The following is an 18,846-nucleotide window of genomic DNA, read 5'->3' on the forward strand; positions in this document are numbered from 1 at the left end:
TGTTTTTAACACTCCTTGCACTGCTGGGCAATCCAGGACAGGTTCTGTAAAGTAATCACGCATGAGATCACTAGGTCAGAGTAAATAAGTGGGTGGAGTGGTTGGGTTGGAGTTAGGCCTGGTTTGGTAAAGCAATCATCCACAGGTTCTAGCTGCTACATGTTTGCCCAAAACAATCTCCAAATGGTGAGTCACCGAGACTGGAAGTCTGCTTAAGATGTAAATAAGATTTTTTTTTTTTTGTAACACAGTTGTGTTAAAATTAAATAAAACAGAATAAAGTAATAATTACATATACTGTATAATGCATATCATTAGGGTCTTCACAGATTGTGGGTGACTATTCAGTGTCTATTCAAATAATCAGGTTTAAAATAATTATAATCCCTGTAACTGATTTTTGACCATGAAGTCAAACAGCTGTTGAACATTTTTAAACGGTCCAAACGCATTTGGCTCTGCTTCTGACTGAATAGGTCAATGATTCATCCAGCATCCATCCAAACTATCTGTTTCTGATTGAATAGAAAACTATAGGGTTTTCAAAATCCATTCCCAAGCACTGCATACTAACAAATCCACACTTTCTCACACATCGAAATCCTCAGACAGTAAGTCTAATGCCTTGCCTTTCCAACATTACTCCAGCAGCTTTCACATTGAATTTGACTTCAACGCAGTCATTCTGCAAAGGTCATGCAGTGGGCACAGCTGCACATCATGGCGTACGACTAATAAATACTGCAAATCCAGCTTTGCTGAGAGGAGCTGGAAGGAAAACACAGACACAGATACCCTGAGGTGATGCAACCTGGTTAAGTCTTGTATACAGGAACATCCTGCCTACTGAACGAATGTGTGACAAATAACAGAAACACTGCTCTACCCACATTTGAGAGCATTTTTTTAAAACAGCAAGTGATTTATCAATAATATCAATATTACTAAGTAATCAATATTACTTATTTTTGATAAAATAATCATTCTAACTCAAAAACTAAATTTACCAATGCCAAACGACCTCCTATTAAGTGTAATGAAAACATCTGATACAGTGCAATGCTATATCAGTATAATTTACATAATAAAGATTTTGAATTTTTAAAAAATTGTCAATTATTGTCACACACACACATTTATATTTATATAAATACTATATAAATATAATAGTTCTATTTAGCCTTGTTATATTTTAATAAGGATTCTATTTAATAATATTTTATTTAATAATTCTAGCACTTCAGCTTACTTATATTCAACATTTCTAAATGTTAGGTTTCTCAGCTGTATTTTATTTTACAGTATTATTTATAGACTAGTATTTATTAATGTTAATTTGAACTAGCTTTCATTTTTATATTTTCATTTTAAGGTTTTATCCATTTTATTAGTTTTTAGTAAATATTTCTATTTCACTTCATTTTTATAATCCAGTAAAAATGGCCAATTCAAACCTTTTTAGACAGTATCTGTAAACATCAAGCCATATATATATGACAAATAAAGCAGACAACACAATGTATTAATAACCAATAGTATTTAATGAATCGCTCCAAGTTCTGCCCTGTACCCCTGAACTAGCTCCGTCCCCTCGAGAGAGTTCTTCCCCACAAACAGTAAAACAGGATCAGGCGATCAGCCGTATCACCAGACCTAAACATATATGACTGTGTGTAATTTTTGAACGCATTTGTGTCCGTGTGTTTCTATGTGAGGCACAAGACTTTTAATTAATCAACGAAAAATAAAATCTAACTTCATCTCATTTTTCAACGTTATATTCTGTCCAAAGACACGATGAGAAACAAGAACATACTTGGGGGACGGGTGGGGGGGGGGATCAGTTAGTGTCGCTAAATCTAAAATAATATGCTTCCTAAAAATGCATTTTCCTAACAGCATAAAGCAAAAAGAACAAAAACAGAAAGAAAAAAAAAACAAATAAAAACACTTGTCAAACAGCACCACCTACTGGTAGAGCTCAGCTTTGGTCATAGAATGGGGGTGAAAGTGAACAGGACATAATAGACACACATCTGAGCTAGACATGTCCATTACATCTCTCACACAGTACAAACATCTGATTCCCAGCATAGAAGACCAGCTAACCTAGAGGTCCTGATGCTGATTTGGCCTCAGCAATTATTATGTGATCTGACAGCAGTTCAAAAAGGCGTTTAAACTAGGGTTAACTATTGTTGAAATAAACCCACTGACAGTATTGCTTCCAAAAGTTCATAGATCTGTTCCAGAGGCAAAAAACGATAGGACAGAGAGAGCAGATGGGTCGGGACGGGCTTTGTGTCAGCAGGGAGTGTCTCCAAAACTTTAGGAATATTGTACACTTGAATGCACATTAGTATGAGTGGGCTAGTCCCATCAACGGTGTTTCCATATAAGAAAAATCAAGCTGACCTCGTTATAAATGTGTGTTTATGTGTGTGTGTGTGTGTGTGTTGTGGGGAGCAGGGCATATACCAGTCTCTTCCACTGGTCTGAGCAGTTCGGTCCTTCTCACAGGTAACGCACCCTCTCATTCTGGCTCGCTTGTGGGGTGCTTTTTTAGTCCCCTTCCATCCAAAAAATACAATAAAACGAAACAAATCATGCCTCCAGATGCCTGGGAGAGAGAGAAGGGTGGAGGGGGATGCGTTTTGTCTCCATCCCTCTCTTACCCTTTCCTCCTGCTCCCTTGCTCGGCAGGTAAGGGGTATGAGACCCCTTCCAGTGCACTGCAGAGAGGGGCGGGGCAAAATGCGAATGCCCCACACCGCCTGCTCCGGTCAAAACTAGCGAGGATGAGCTGGGCTCTCAATTCGAGGCGCTGCTGTTGGAGGAGCTGGAGGTGGAGGCAACAGCCATGCTGGAGTTACCGGTGGCCGCCACTGACTTGCGTATGTGCGGGAGGAGGTAGGGATCACTGGCCAGCTGGTGAACATCGATGCGATCCTCCTTACGGTACACCAAACATCTGCGAATGAAGGCCTGAAGTGGACAAGAAACTCATTAGAAAGCGTTCAGTTTATGTTCCAGTAGAAAAGCATCAATAGCCATGTGTGGAAGTCGTTTTTTGTGCGATGAATCTAAAAATCATACAGAACCTAGGTTTTATATTAAAAAAGGCAGACAATAAACATTATTGTTCCATGAGCAAATATTAGCCAATCTGACTCACTAAGCGAGTAGTCATTATTATGACTAGTCTCCTAGCAACACAAAACCACATTAATGACAGAATCCCACAACCTTCCCTGTGCCACTGAAGTGAGCACAGCATTTAGTAAAGGTTAACATGGGACAAACAGAGCAACAGAACACAGGAAAACATGGAGTAAGACATGCATTTTTTTAAATTAAATTTTTTACAATTATCAGAAATGCAATTACGTTTGATATAATAATTGAAATAATTGACAGATTATTTAAATCAGCTGCAGCCCTAGTTATTACTCTGACTTTTTCTTTTCCTGAAAATGGTTTAAAAGTCAAAACAAGCAGAGTTTATTACTACCTTATAATAAAACAAATGAATTAAACATGAAACAACAGTGCTGGGAGGTTTTTATTCAACAATCCATGCAGAGTTTGGGACTGGGAAGTTTTTTTTTTTTTTTTTTTTTTTTTAATTCTCTTATGCACACCAAGGCTACATTAATCACTTCAATTTCAATTTTATAAAAATATAATTTATTCCTGTGAGGGCAAAGCTGAATTATTTCAGCATTCATCTCTCCAGTCTTCACTGTCACATGATCCTTCAGAAACCTTTCCAATATGCTGATTTGGCACTCGAGAAACATTTCTTATTAATGTTAAAAACAGCTGTGCCGTTTAAAAATTTTATGGAAATGGTTATACATTTTTTTCTGAATTCTTTGCTGAAAAATAGAAGAGTATTTATCTTTTATCTTTTTGTAACAAATGTCACAACTTTTGATCAATTTAAGACATCCTCGGTAAATAAAAGCATTAATTTCTTTTAAAATATATATAAATATATTTTTTAATTTTTTACTAACCCCAAACATCTGCCTGGTAGTGTAACTAAAATGTTACTAATACAATGAATAAATTGAATAAATGTCTATTGTAAATATTTTCCAGTTTTTTTAAATTTACACTGTAAAAAATAATTGTGATTTTAACAGTAAAAGACTGTAAAAGTGCTACAGTAAAAACCTGTTAACAGTTGGTTTCCATACTAAATATGGTCGTGACGCTTCATATTTGATGTTTTTCATTGAAATAACTTTATCAGTTGTGTACTGTACATTACGGGGTTAGCTTACATATAATGGTACATGAATGTTTATTGCGTTATTTTAGTGCCTTGCATGTTACCATGATGGTGTTTAGTGTTTGTGTGAATGACACTGTGCACCTTCTATCTATAAAGTACTTCCCTCCTCAGCTTGTGGAAAAGCTGCTGTGATGAGCTTTGGTTCATCATGTCACTTTCTCATAATCACCTGTTTTGGTGGTTGTCAGTGTATCACAATGGTACAAAATAGATATTAGTACTTCAATAGGTTCTTATATTAAAATCAGTTCACGAAAAACTTTTTTATTGTGATTTTAAGTCAGTAAAACCTAAATTGTTGCTACCATATTTTTACAGTGAAGTTCTGGCAACCACAGATGCCGGTATTTCACCATCAATGTCACAGATTTTTTTTTAATAGCGTATAGTCAAATGCGGAAGAGAGAAAAAAAAAATAACCCAAAATGTTCTAGAGATTTACACATGGGGCAATGTAAAAAGAGTGATGGGAGCCTCATAGCCCCTGTTTGTGCTCTGGGATCTCATCATGAAAGAAAAACTGTCTGAACTGTCTGAAGAAGTACCTTAGCCTCAGGTGAGACTCCTGGTTTGGGAGGAAACTGCACCTCTGTGGCTTTGAGAATAGTGTTCTCCTGGAGGATGTCCTGCTGGGATTGATTATGACCGAACGGCTGTGTGGTGAAGAAAGGATAAAAAGATGAGATCTCAGTGGACAGTGACAACACAGCCAGTGTTAGAAAATGTCTTTTACCTTCTTCCCATAGAGGCACTGGTAAAAGATGACCCCAACGGACCAAACATCCACTTTATTGGAGATCTTAGGTGGCTCTTTACCAACCACAAAGCATTCTGGGGGAAGATACCTGGAGCATAACAAGGCAGACTTTCAGACCATAAACTACATAACACTTCCGTAAAATAAGAGTCAGTTTTGTGTTGAGGGAGATGACAGTTCATTTGATCAAATTCAAGAAATGCACAAATCCTGTAACAGTAACAGTCCCCTCACCAGTATGTCCCCGCCCCCTGTGATGTCAGTTCCATGCCGTCTACCCCGTAGTTGTCGTCGTCCATGATCTTGGACAGCCCAAAGTCTGTGATTTTTATTTCTCCACATGCTGTGCCATTCACCAGCAGGATGTTGCCTAGACAAACACAAGAATCAGTGTTCAAGGGTCTCGTCTAGCACCCAATCCTCATGCTTGGCCCGGTACAGAAGAGTTGAGAGCTCTGTGCATGACATACCTGGTTTGAGGTCGTAATGGATGATTGGCGGGCGGATCTCATTTAAGTACTTGAGGGCATTGACGACCTGCATTATGATGGATCGAGCCTCTTTCTCAGACATTAACTTGTGCTGCTTCAGATAGAAATCCAGATCGTTCCCCTCACAGTACTCCAGAACAGTGCAGAATCTAGAAACAATCCCACATTAAACATGCCTCTTTCGTAATGGGAAACAAAACTGCATAAAACAAATATGTTGATTGCAAAACTTTCACCTTAAAAAGACTAAAGGTTTGAAACAGGCTTCAAATCATTTGTAAATTGTTCACTTATTTCAATAAGAGCAAGTTTACTCACGAGTCGGTATCCAGGGAGAAGTAGTCGTATAGTTTGACTATTCTAGGATGATCCAGCTCTTTATGGATCCTATATTCTCGACAGGCATGCCTGTAAAACATTTCATGACCAACAATCTTCAACAAACAGTCCAATAAATAGCTCAGAACAAACTTTGCATTGACAATCATGTAACTTCCCCCTAGTTACTTTCAATCTATAGTCAAACCCAAAAATCAGAGGGCTCGTGTATAGAAGGTGTGGAACAAAACTAGATTTATAACAGCAAAAACTGAAGCCATACACCAACTGAAAAGCATGCCTACAAACCTTTTGCATGCATATATACCAGAAATGAATCCAAAATGTGCACACTTGGCGCCTAATGTTGAATTGAACCGCACAATCACTTTTAGGCGTTTTATAAACTGTCAATATGTTGAATTGAAATATGCACAAGCCTTTAAGAAACAGGCTGAGTCTGAAAAGGTGTTTGTGCTCACTTGTGATAGTTCTCTTTCTTCTCATCTCTCCAGCTCTTATTAAGCTGGTGAATCTTCACAGCCACGTACCTCTGCTCCGTCAAATCAAAGGCCTGGAGAAACAGAAGAGATCAGAATTAAACTCACCATATGCTAGAATGGTTGACTAGTGTCCCATGATTTCACAGGTCTTACAGATGTGTTACCTTATAGACCTCACTGAAGCCTCCTCTGCCCAGCAGATGCAAGAGCAGGTAACGGTCATTTAGCGTGGGATGATCTTTAAACCTGACAATCGGAGAGACAATCGCACAATAATTTAAATCCACCACAGATATTTTTAAACTCTGACAAACTCTCAAAAAGCCCTCTAAAAATAAATTCTGTACTGAAACCAAAAGGGCACAAGTGTGGAAATAAACTTTGAAAGTGCATACTGGGAGTTGTCTTCATTGTGGATTCTTTTGAGCTCTCGGATGTGAAGATTACGCACACGCTCCAACCGTTCCAGCTCCACTTGAATCTCTGCTTCCTCCTGCCACACATAACACAAAATATTAAGACCTGTTTCCATGACAACACAAATTTAACCACTCGAATGTGACGATATGAATACCTTCTTCAGGTGTCCGAGTCTCAGTTTGAAGATTTCTTCTTGCTCATGGTATTCTGCTAAAGATAACCTGTGTGGACGTAAACAAATTAGGACAAAATCCAATTAAGTTGAATTCCTAAACTACTCGAAGCCTGACATGACTGAAGAACTTACATCTCGTTCTCGGCGCCGTTTGCTCTTGCTCTTGGCGTTTGTTGGGTTCTAGGTTGGGAGGAGGAGTCTGACTGGCGTTGGGGGGTTTCTTCTTCATCAGCAGTTTCCTCTGTCTTTCTATGTCCTCTCTCTGCCCATTGACTCGCTCTTGTTGTCTATACAAAGACAAAGTCATTTTTATTTTATAACATGTTTCCTAATTTTCTTTCAGTATTGTTTTCAAAGTAACTGTCATTCAGAAAGTTCTCTACACATTCTCTGTGTTTGTTTATTAAATACTTCAAAATATTTGCATATACCAATAAAGGCCCGTTCCCACATTCACACAAAGTTAAATGGCTGGTAAATGAAACATTTCAACTGGAATGAATGGCTGTTAATGTGTCAGTGCAGACCGACACAAACCTTCACATGCCCTGAATGCCCCAGATTGTTTTTTTTGTTGTTGTCGTGTTGTTTTTGAAGAGGTGTTCCAATCTCTTTTCCATCACACTGGCCAACTAATAAGATTCATGCTTTTGTTCATGCCCAGAGCTGCCACTGCTGTTACATAAAACTATGACTTGGTGGTCCTCCTAAACAGAGTATTTTGCTAAGTGAAAGAAAATAGCAGAGGACGAATCCAGAATAAACTATCTTGTCTTTATACTGCTGTTGGTGTTGTTTGATAAACACCACAGAGAATACAAATATCTGAAAGACTGTCTGAAAACATGTTAACGTGTTTGACCGCCTTTCTTCTCTTTGACAAGCAGGTGTCAGAAACAGAACATTGTGCAGTGAAGTGTGTATCGGGGTATTTCTACTTCTCTAAAAAAATCACCCACTGTCAGAGAGTGAAACTGCATTTTCATTCAGCCAGTCTGCTGATTTTTTAAAATCACATGTGAAAAATCAGACTGAATTTTTATACCAAAATCAGTGCAAAAAATAAGGGGAATAAAATAAATAAATAACTAAAAATAAATTATTCATATTCTATATATATATATATATATAATGCTATATACTATAAATAAGTTTTTTTTTTAAAAAAAAAACATTTTTAAAATAGTTTATCATTTTACCTAACACTTCTATGACTATTTTTACTTAAACATTCAAGTATATTGCAATTAATTAATTTTTATTTATATATTTTTTTAATCTGCTCTTTTTTAATTTTGAAAAAAAAACAAGGGGACTCTTTTTTTAGTTGACAGTAACATGTCTACACTGGACGCAAGCGGCACAACAAAATACAATAGAACCTATTATAATCAGTGATGTTGTAGTGTCTACACTGGACATGACAAACCCCAGACAGCAAACTGATGCCTCGGTCTATTTATGACATACTGACACAAAGTTCAGATGATTTTTAATGGTCGCCTGGTTGTGACTTTCGCTATTGCAACGTGGCGCGACAAGAAAACTGTCACGTCTGGTGTAGACTGATTTAAAAAAAATAAAAAAAAAAAAAAAAAATCACATTTCTGAAACTGAATGCAACTTTCATCTGTCTCCTGGAGGACTTGTTGGTGGACTAGACAGACTTATTCGATAAATAGAGTTAAATCCAGATAGTACTTGAGGTAGCCCTGAGGTAATTTGCTCAATCCAGTCGACTGTTTGCCAGCAGGTAGGTTTAGGTGGCGTATAGTTTGCTTCAAGTGTGTGTATTTTGGTTTAGTGCTTTCATCTTTCCTCTGTACGAAAACACCACTTAACCTGGTTTTGAAAGGACAGTGTTTACCAAGTTGTTTGTTAGCGCTTTATCGCCATGTCAGCTTCCACTGCTATTCTCACAGTGAAGATAAAGTTAAAATACAACAAAAAGTTATCCATGTAAGATCAATTTTCCATAAAAACTGTAAAAGTGACAGAAGAAATCTTGTGAATACCAAGTTCACATTATAAGGATCTGAAGGTCTGAGCACATGTGTGCACCCAGCAAGATCCTGAAAGCAGCACATTCATTCATCATCAGACCTGAACACAGTCTTGAATGAGTCTTTTATGGCTAGCCCTCCACAAGCACACGTGTGGAGTGAAACTGAACATATTCTGTCAGCGTGTGTTAAGTGTGTGTGCGACATCTGACTTGGCTCTGAAGTTTGAGAGAGTGTGGATGTGCATCTCACGTACTTGACTAGATTCTGAAAGGCATAGCCATCTGTCCACTGCTCTGTAAATGAGGCTCCATGCCGTACGGTGGTGAAATGGCCCAGACGTAGCCGGTCCTGCATGCTCTTTTCTCTGCATGCAATCTTCTCCTGCTTGGACTGAAAATATACCCACAATTCAGCGAACTATAGAAAACGATACAATACACATGCAATACAGTGTTCAAACTAGAAAAAAACTACACATCCATCATCATTATAAAAACATTAAACGTACATCCACACCACCACACATTTACCACTGCATATACACTACTCTGAACATACATTTACCTTTTCAATGAGCAGTTTCTTACTCATGGTCACACATTTATTGAGTCGTTCTTTACATCGTTCCAGCATCTTTTGCTGCTCATCGATCTGTCTGCGCAGGTCACAGTTTACCTGCAGCATGCAAAAACACCAACATAAACATTGTATTCTCAGCAGTAAAACACAAAACTTTTGATAAATGAAAGTCACAACTCTGGGCATCAAATAATAGGGGTCATTAATTTTTCATATGTTTATGAAAGAAGTCTCTAGTCTTCAGTGTCACATGATCCTTCAGAAATCATTCTAATATGTTGATTTGGTGCTCATGTAACAGGTCTGATTATTATAAATAAATACTGAAAACAGCTGTGCTGCTTAATATTTTTTATGGAAAGAGTGATACATTTTTTCAGGATGCTTTATTAAAAAGAAAGTTCAAAATAATTGTTTTTACTTGAACTTTTGATCAGAAGTTCAAACGTCACAGGCTCCATTCTCAAAAAGGGTTTGCAAAATCTCAAGATTTTAATATTGATGATGTGTGTGAATAAAGGCGTACCCTAAGCAGGTCATCAATACGTCCTTCTTTCTTCTCCAGATCCGAGCTCTTACTGCTCTCCAGCGCTGCTAACTTCTCCATTGTCATCTCAGACTGAGGAGGAGCAAATGAAAGTGGATGTCAAAGTGAGCATCTGAAAGTGTCTGTAAAGGTGCGAGACTGCGAGTGTGTTTCTTGTAGTCTGTTACCTGTGTGGCTCGGTGCTGAGTGTGTGTAGAAGCTGGCTTGTGGGAACAGGAGGAGTGGGAGTGGTCTGCGTTTACTGAGCTAATGGAGGAGGGGCTTCCTTGCTGCACCTGTCAATCAAAACCAAAAAAACCCATTTCCATCAACACAAAATGTAACCAAAAATGTCACTGTTAATAAGAGCGTCACTCTGCACTTCTGTCAGTCCTCTGCACTGCTACTCTATAATCATGTTTTATTAGAACAATAATTACTGCTACTGCGACAGTAAATTAACTCAAATATAATTATAACTCCTATGACTATATTGCTTGTACTGAACTGCTTATACACAGCTACAGCAATCACTTGTCATCTAAGCATCAGCTACAGCAGCATACAATTTGCAATGCGCACTACATGTATCCCTCACCTCTGGTCACCCCTATCATTTCATTTTTATTTTTAAATCATCTTTAGTTTTTATTGCTGTGGAACATCATTCACAGTGCTGTTTTTACTGCCCAAATGCAAGTTGTGTATAGATGATTAACCTAGGTCTGACGAGTTTGGAACAACATGATGGTGAGTATGTGACGATTCTCAAATTTGGGTGAACTATCCCTTTATAGAGCCCGACCGATATGGGTTTTTTGGGGCCGATACTGATATTAGGGAGTAAAAAATGCAGATATCGATATATCAGCCGATATTCTTTGTGCATATTAGGCATGGGCCGGTCTGAGATTTTGATGGTATGATAACCTTAAGCAAAAATATCACGGTTTCACGGTATTGTTGTTACAGCTCTGAAATGTGTTATTTTTTGGGTATAAAATATATATTTTTTCCCGCTGGACACTGTTTTTTTTTTTTTTTGGAGCAACATACAGAAGTTTATTTTTGTTATTTTTTTTGTTTCCTAAAAAGACAAAATTAAAGACTGACATGTTTATTTATCCTAAATCTGTAATTACAGTTATTTTATTTTAGTTATATAATTCATATACATATCATTTATATCATGTCATATCATTTAGTTATATAATAATAATCATAAACATAATTTGATTGAATAATAACCCAATTTGAAGCAAAAAGAGAATGTTCTGACAGGCTTTGTGAAATTATACCACGTAAACTTTTCAGAAGACAGTCAGCTCCCCTCAGAAACACATTCATATAAACCCACACATCAATATTGAGGATTTTCTTCCAGTAGTTCATGCATCATAAACAGTGAGCGATCTGCCTGCTACAGTATTTTTCTCTGTGTGTCTGTCTTAAGCGTCTCTGGCCTGTGTTAACAGGCGTTAACAGACTTCATATTTTCACATAAATGACATTGTGCAAGTCCAGAACAGACAGTTGCAATAAGGCAAAAAACAGCCGGTTGCCGGCCACGTAAAGGCCAAAGTATTTTTCGGCTGTCCACACACCGTCGGCATTACGTTATTTTCGTCATCAAGAGGGCTCACGGACAGCCGCGCACCCCATGGTACTGCGCATGTGATATAATATCAGCAAAACGATATATCGGTCAGGCTCTATCCCCTTTAATAGTTATATCAACAAGAGGTAGTGAGATGTTTGGCAGTAAGAAAGAGACTCACGGCAGCAGGAGGGTTTGAGAGAGAGTGCTGGGGAGAGGACCGTGCCACTGGAGGAATGCCACGAGCTGGACTGGTACCAGTACCACTACCCCCTGCAAACTACACATAAACAAATGACTTAGAAGTTAAATAAAAAAAATGTGCATGAAAACAAAATTTAACCCAGAATGGGGATCAAATGGATACTTATAACAGAATGAATTAACTACATGTGCCTACCTCAAAATAATCACTAATTTTATGTCCTCTCCCTCCTCCTTTGCCTAGGATAAAAAAGAAAAAAAAAAAAAATATGAACCATAGTCATTATGGGAAACAACACTAAAAGATGTAGCATACACCTGCTGAGAACCAGTGCATTCAGCATCATTCACAACACAGCGTTAACTCAAACTCACCCTGGTTGTCAAAAGGGTCTCCTTTCCTTTTACGTGTTCTCTGGTCATTAGATTTCTTCTCTGGGGTCTGAGTAGGAAGAGAGAGGGAGGGATAGAAAGAGAAAGTGAGAGAGAGAGAGAGAGAGAGTTTGTAAGCTGCCAGGCAAATGCAAGAATCCATGACATCACCTCATTCCACAACCCCATTCATTCCAGAAGTTTCCATTGAAATGTTAAAAGGCTACGAGCTCATACAACCTGAAAGACTGGACAACAACATCCAAAGACTGCAGAGACACGACAAACTCTGCATGTCTGCCCGTTTTACATACACTGCACCTGACTTAGTTTGCAATGTCTGGTAATGCTGTTTTTGAACAACATGGTTTATTGTTCTTCATATTCTTTTTTTATTTAATCAGGTTTGAAAAAATAAATAAAAGGAATTTTACACCAAGGACAATATCTATACTGTTTTAATAATCTAATTCTATGAGAATGAGGGTGGCCATATGTGCCATTTATACGGGACTCGCCCTGGACAGGATTTTTATATTGCCTAAAACATAGTTTGGCCAATAACATACAGGTATTGTACATAATCGACCAATCGTGGCGCATGAGAAGGTGAGATACAAAGCGATGCAAATATGCGCACGTGTTTGTTTGTTCGTTCGTTCGACTTAAAAGCGTCGCTGCACACACAATCATTGTATGACACCAAAGTACTGCGAGAACGATTTGAAAGCATAAGGAGCCGTCTGCTCTGCTCTCTATTGCTCTCGCGGATATCATACAACAATCGACCTGCACAGTGGAAATAGCCAAAACATGGATATTTTAGGCAATATAGAAAGCCTGCCAAGGACGCGTCCAGTAAAAATGGCCAGTATGGTCACCCTAATGAGAATAGCAAGTCCACATCACAGCTATTATGATAAAGACAGAGAAACAAGATTGTAAGAATAGTTTGAGGATAAAAAAAATATTGACAGCTAATCAGAATTCATCTAACTTAAGCCGGGCTCACAATGTGTGGTTTTTAATAGTCCTTTACGATTGTTGCTTGTCAGTCTGTACGAACATGATGATCATGTCACACTGTGGGATTTCAGTTGTCATTAATGTCAGAATGTACCACAGTCAAGACGTGTTAAAAATGGGTGTGTGCTAGAAAAATTGTCCGGAGTTTTACATTATCAACCCATACACGTTCAGTGAATGTGAGCTGCATTACACGTGGGGCTGAAATGTTGGCTCATGAAAAGTATATGAATGGCAGCAAGAGTGGTGTATTTAAAAATAATAGTGTAAGCAGCACTACACATCCACATGAAAACAGCAGCGCAATCCGTGCTTATCATAGCAAAGACAACATATCACATGAATTCCGTGAGCACCGGATTTTATAGAAGTTAGAAGAAATCTCTACCATGAATTCTGATCATGCCTTGTCTTGAAAAATGAAGACAGTTTGACGTTCGTCGTAGGAGAAGTTCCACTGCAAGACTGCACCAAATCTTCTGACACTTCCAGAAATTTGTCGGAGGTAAAATTTTATCTCAACGGCCATTAATCGGCTGTCGGTGAACATGTCAAACCAGCGATCAAAGACTACAGATTTCAGCCTAGGATTTTCAAAATTTGTCTCAGGTGACCAAATCGTGGCCAAAATTGCACAGTGTGAGCTGGGTTTTAAAGAGCTGGAACAGACATCATAACTGCAGCATGCGGTTAGTATGAACAGAATGTATCATCTGCTGATGTGGACATTATTAAAGTCATTATATTATAGATTGGGCCTATATTGTTCTTGGAGTAAAGAAGCCTTTAGTCTTGCTTTCTGACATTTCTGACATGCTACCACTCTAAAGTGGACAACAATCAATGTATCACTATATGTTCAAAATACAGTCATCCATACATAGGAAAAATGTAAATGCTGTGGTTCTTTCTGTTTGACCATCATGTCGTTCTGTCTGTTTGTCTGACCAATAGCAGGACAAGGGTCATACTTTCTGAAATTTCATTTGTTGACATTATTGGGCCAGAAATTACAAACGTAACCTTTGTCTAACTGCAACACAAGTAAACAATTACAGATGTGCATTTCACTGATTAACAAACATCCAGATGCCAAATAATAAAGAAAGGAGCAACTAAATCCACAAATGAAAAAAAAAAAACAAGACTTTCCAACCAGACACCCTGGGTGATATCATTGGGTGAAATAAATAAAACATGGGCGGCCAACTACAACATTAGAACCACTGAGCTGGACCTCCCTGACTGTCAACGTGAAACACATCAGCTGACAATTGCATCACCTACTCTAGACGGAAACAGATACTTTAGTGACTGAACAACTGTTTGAGTTTCAGATTGTGTTACTAACCTCCAGCTCTTTGTCACTGAGGGAGCCCACGCTACATAAGCTCTGGTTAGACGACTCGTTGTGTCCAGAACCCTGCAGAGAGGAAGACAACAGATAACAGGATTTTACATTTCCCTGAAGGACAGATCAGTGGCTAGCAGATATCTTCTTCAGTTCTGTGAAAATAAAACTGAGGTGCATAAAAGCCATTTTGTTGTTATTACAGTTTTGTGTATAAAGCAGTACACATAAAAAATAATATGCAATAAACATGCAATGCATCATGAACTATTCACTTGTGCAAGTCATTCTAAATCATTTCTTTTTAATTTAGCTTTTTTAGTAAGTTTCGATATCCAATTAAATCTGTTAACTTTGGAAATCGCCTTGGAAAATGGATTTTTTATTGTTTAATTTTAGCCATTGCTTTTAGCTAATGGATTTTCCCCCCTACAATCAGCACGAAAAAAAAAAATCAACTTTCCCCAATCAATGTGATGTCTTGTCAGTCTCTCTTTCGATTTTCAAACCCTAACTCCTTCCTAATTCTGCCTCTAATTCTCACTCCTCTTTGTATGTTGACCTAGAGGTAAATGATCTAAAACTGAAAAGGGTTTCATGGTTTGGGTGAAGAAATCAACAAAAAACACCAACAAATGTAGCTCTAGTTCTGTGAGAAAAGGTTGCATATGTGCGCAGAACAGTTTTTGAATCATTATCTCAGTTTTATATGCATGCCATTAATGAGCCTTTGGTAACTCAAATACGCTTGTGTAAAGAAAGCCTTCCTGCTCGGAGCTAAACATGCAATCAGATTCAGAGAGAAAGAGTGACAGATGCTGGTCATTCTGGTCAGGTCAGGCTAAAACCCTCCACAATCCAATAACACAGCGATAAACACCCTCGTGCTGCTCACCTACTGACGGTTCTTTCAATCAGTTCAGTGGTTACAATTTCACAGACCAAACCAAACAGAGGCAGAGTAGAAGGTGCTTCTAAAAACATCCCATGTTGCCCAGACAGTGGAGTGGACATAGCAGTGACCAATGAACATCATCTAACACTGAAAAACTGATCCAAAACTTTTCCTCAAAGACACATACTGCAAATGCACATAGATATCTAGGGTCTTTCTGGAGTTTTCCAAAACTTAAATAACTTATCCAATAGGAAAAACGGACACACGAATGTTCATCACATAGACGTCTATTCCATGTGAACGTTTCTCATCTGGACACTTCTTTTTTTTTTTTTTTTTTGAGCATTATATACAAGCACCAATTTTTGTCAATTCGAATAAATCCATTTTAGTTCTGTTTATATAAACCATGAACACTGCATTCCAAATCTCATTTGTTTACATGTGCATTTCTGTTATGTAGTATTATATTTTGATCAAATCTTCAGAGCATGCACAGTGCCCCAGTCACGTCCTTCATAACTAGAGAAAACCACTGCTATAACGTCACCAGAGCTACCCGAGTAGAATTATCATTTTCAACTTGATTAAATGCCTAAAAGCAAAGCTGACAAATGTCAAGTTTTTTAAGCACTGACATTACATTTACATTAATGCATTTAGCAGACGCTTTCATCCAAAGCGACTTACAGTGCATTCAGCCTACATATTATTTTACCAGTATGACCAATTCATAAGACATTAATAAACACAGGCATATTTGTACAGTAAGAAGTAAAAAGTAGTATGTAAACAAAGATTATTTCAGGTCTACACCACCATTTCAACCAAACGAAACTTCATCAATCTCAATCTCACTGATTTATTTACTTAAATTAATTCCAATCAAACTGACCCATCAATCCGATTACTAACACATTGTTTGGGTGCATGGAAATGCATCTAATGACATTTATTAGCGTTTCTACAATTGCGTGTGTCTATTTCCTATTTTCGTACACACAATGTTGGATAAGCTACAACAGGTAAACTTGTTAGCGGTGTGGATGTACTTTACAGTGACCAAAAATGGTGTACTTTTTTGGGATGAAATACCAAGAGGAGGCTTATTGCCAAAGAACCGTTTTTGCATTTATTTGTAGTCATTAATTTATCGGCTGAGAAAAGCACACCCAATTTAATTGCCAACCCAATTATTCAACATAAACATAACTACTGAAACTTTATGGTTTTGTTTTTGGATAAATGATAAATTTGATTCCGTTTGCAACCTTTCTATTAAAAATGTATTTCGTTGCATCATTATATGAAACACTATCTTTTACCTTAACCTTTTTTTTTGTCCAAAAAGCTTTCCTTCATGACAGAAGACAACAGGTTGATTCAGACAACTGGGCAAAAGCAGGAGGAAAAAATAACTTAACATGTAACTTAATGCATGAAAGCAGACAGGCCCAGGGCCTAGACAAACACACACGAATGAGTGAAGACGACATACCAATGGATGAGGTCTAAAGCGAGAATGCATGTGCAGGAATGACTGATTATCATAAACAAATAGAAATGGGGAATTCCTCCAAATCAGTTTGAGACCAGACAGACCTTGGCAACTCCGACTCCTGTGAAACGGGCCTCCAGAAGCTCCTGCCTGCGAGGATCCAAGCTGTGCAATTCCTCCATCATGGCTGTGAGAGAGAGCAAAAAGTGAGTGAGCATGACATTATGTAGCCATAGTGATGCTGACAGATTGACGGGACAGTAATGTGCGTGACATGTTGAGTCATGTGTCCCCAATACATGTTTTCCAGAGCATTCTGAGATTCATGACTCAGCCTCCCTACCACCACTTATCCATTCACTCAGTCATTAACTCACTCCCACCTGAAGCCACATCCTATAGATAACCTACGAGAAAAACACCAGGATCATGCCAGATCTTCACAGATCAGTTCATGTCAAACCACATGCAACATGTGATCCGCTGGGCATTTAACAAAGAAATATTGATTTTTAATCAATCAGCCTCTTTTTTGACCAGAAAGCAACTGCAATCAGTGCAAAATCATACATTATGGTTAATATGATCTGAGAAAGTGGATGAGGAGAAAGAAAAATATAAAACATACATGCACAATGTTACCTGGACAACTCTATAGACTTCCTAACTAATCAACCAACCCAACTATACAACATTAGAGCCACCACCGATTTATGTGTTAGTTAAAATCTCATCCAACATGATTTAAACACCTAATTCAATGGAATCTGTAATCACTTGTTCCAGCATATTGTATATTATTTTCAGGATTACGTGATGAAATTAGTCTGGTTAATAAGTTATCATTCTTGCTCCCATCATTAGATTGTACGTTATACAATTGATTGAAATAACGGATAACTTACAGAGAATCGGCAGAAACAACATTTTTAAAGGACGAAAGGTTCGCAAGGGATCAAAACAAAAGAAACTGCATCTAAATACCGTCTCGGTATCTCTTTACCCCCGGGTTTTGCTTCTATTGTCTATCGTTTCTACACTTGCCCTGCAAATTCTTCTGCTAGCCTCCTTAAACTGCCACATTTGTCTTTGTACTGTTTTGTCGGGGTCTTTTCTCCCTTTTTTCTGCCGGTTTATTTGCTATCTTTTCTTCGACCGTTCTCCTCCTCTGGTCCTCCCGTCTCGCCCTTCCCGTCTCAGCCTGACATCTCAGCGCTAGGCCTTAGCCGAATCCCCGACGCTCGCCTGCGCTCGGTGCCTGCTGTGTCGCTAGGGGACGCCAGCTCCGCGTCCTACCGTAGTCCGAGGACTGCGAGACCTCCGAGGCCTTGATCTCCGAACCCGCCTTTCTCCACTGGCCTTCTGCGATATCTATTTTCTACCAGATCTGAGGCATGCGGTACCTCGCTGCAGATCCGCACCTAACGATTCCCCATCCAAAATGACGCGATTCGCTTCGAAGTTATTTAACTGCTGTCCTGTTTTGAGATATTTTGTTTCTCTTGTTCGTCTTCGCAGCTCTGGGTCAGCACCGAACCGGGATCAAGACGAGTCCTGGAATGATAAATCGGGTTCTTTAAAATTCCGTTCCACCCCAAAATCTCCTTTTACAAAGACTAGTCGATGTAGAGAAAAAAATTTTTTTTTCCAAATCAGATTAGCGAAATCAGAATCGATTCGGTTCGATTCTCATTTTTTTTGCAATGTAAACAATAACGCGGTAAATCCTCATATTTTCTCGTGAGATTGTGCAAAGACATTTCTACCTTTCGACCACGCCCATTTCCACCTAGCAAACACTTATCAATGAAAGGAAAAGTCAATG

The 18,846-nt window shown here is 38.3% G+C and overlaps 1 protein-coding gene across 1 annotated transcript; it reads right to left on the reverse strand.

Annotated features, from left to right (window-relative positions):
- Nucleotides 1-1,522: 1,522 nt before the first annotated feature.
- On the reverse strand, nt 1,523-17,217 carry LOC109054685 (serine/threonine-protein kinase tousled-like 2). The gene is given in 21 exon segments (XM_042720617.1): nt 1,523-2,985; nt 4,846-4,953; nt 5,034-5,145; nt 5,292-5,427; nt 5,528-5,697; nt 5,867-5,956; nt 6,349-6,440; nt 6,534-6,615; nt 6,765-6,862; nt 6,944-7,010; nt 7,097-7,128; nt 7,131-7,251; nt 9,224-9,360; nt 9,535-9,645; nt 10,076-10,168; nt 10,264-10,371; nt 11,854-11,952; nt 12,073-12,116; nt 12,252-12,318; nt 14,626-14,697; nt 17,126-17,217. Coding segments are annotated over 21 exon segments (2,094 nt in total). The 5' UTR covers nt 17,207-17,217; the 3' UTR covers nt 1,523-2,811.
- Nucleotides 17,218-18,846: the final 1,629 nt, after the last annotated feature.

Source organism: Cyprinus carpio, chromosome B3 (assembly GCF_018340385.1).
Source record: "Cyprinus carpio isolate SPL01 chromosome B3, ASM1834038v1, whole genome shotgun sequence".
Classification (NCBI taxonomy): Eukaryota; Metazoa; Chordata; class Actinopteri; order Cypriniformes; family Cyprinidae; genus Cyprinus; species Cyprinus carpio.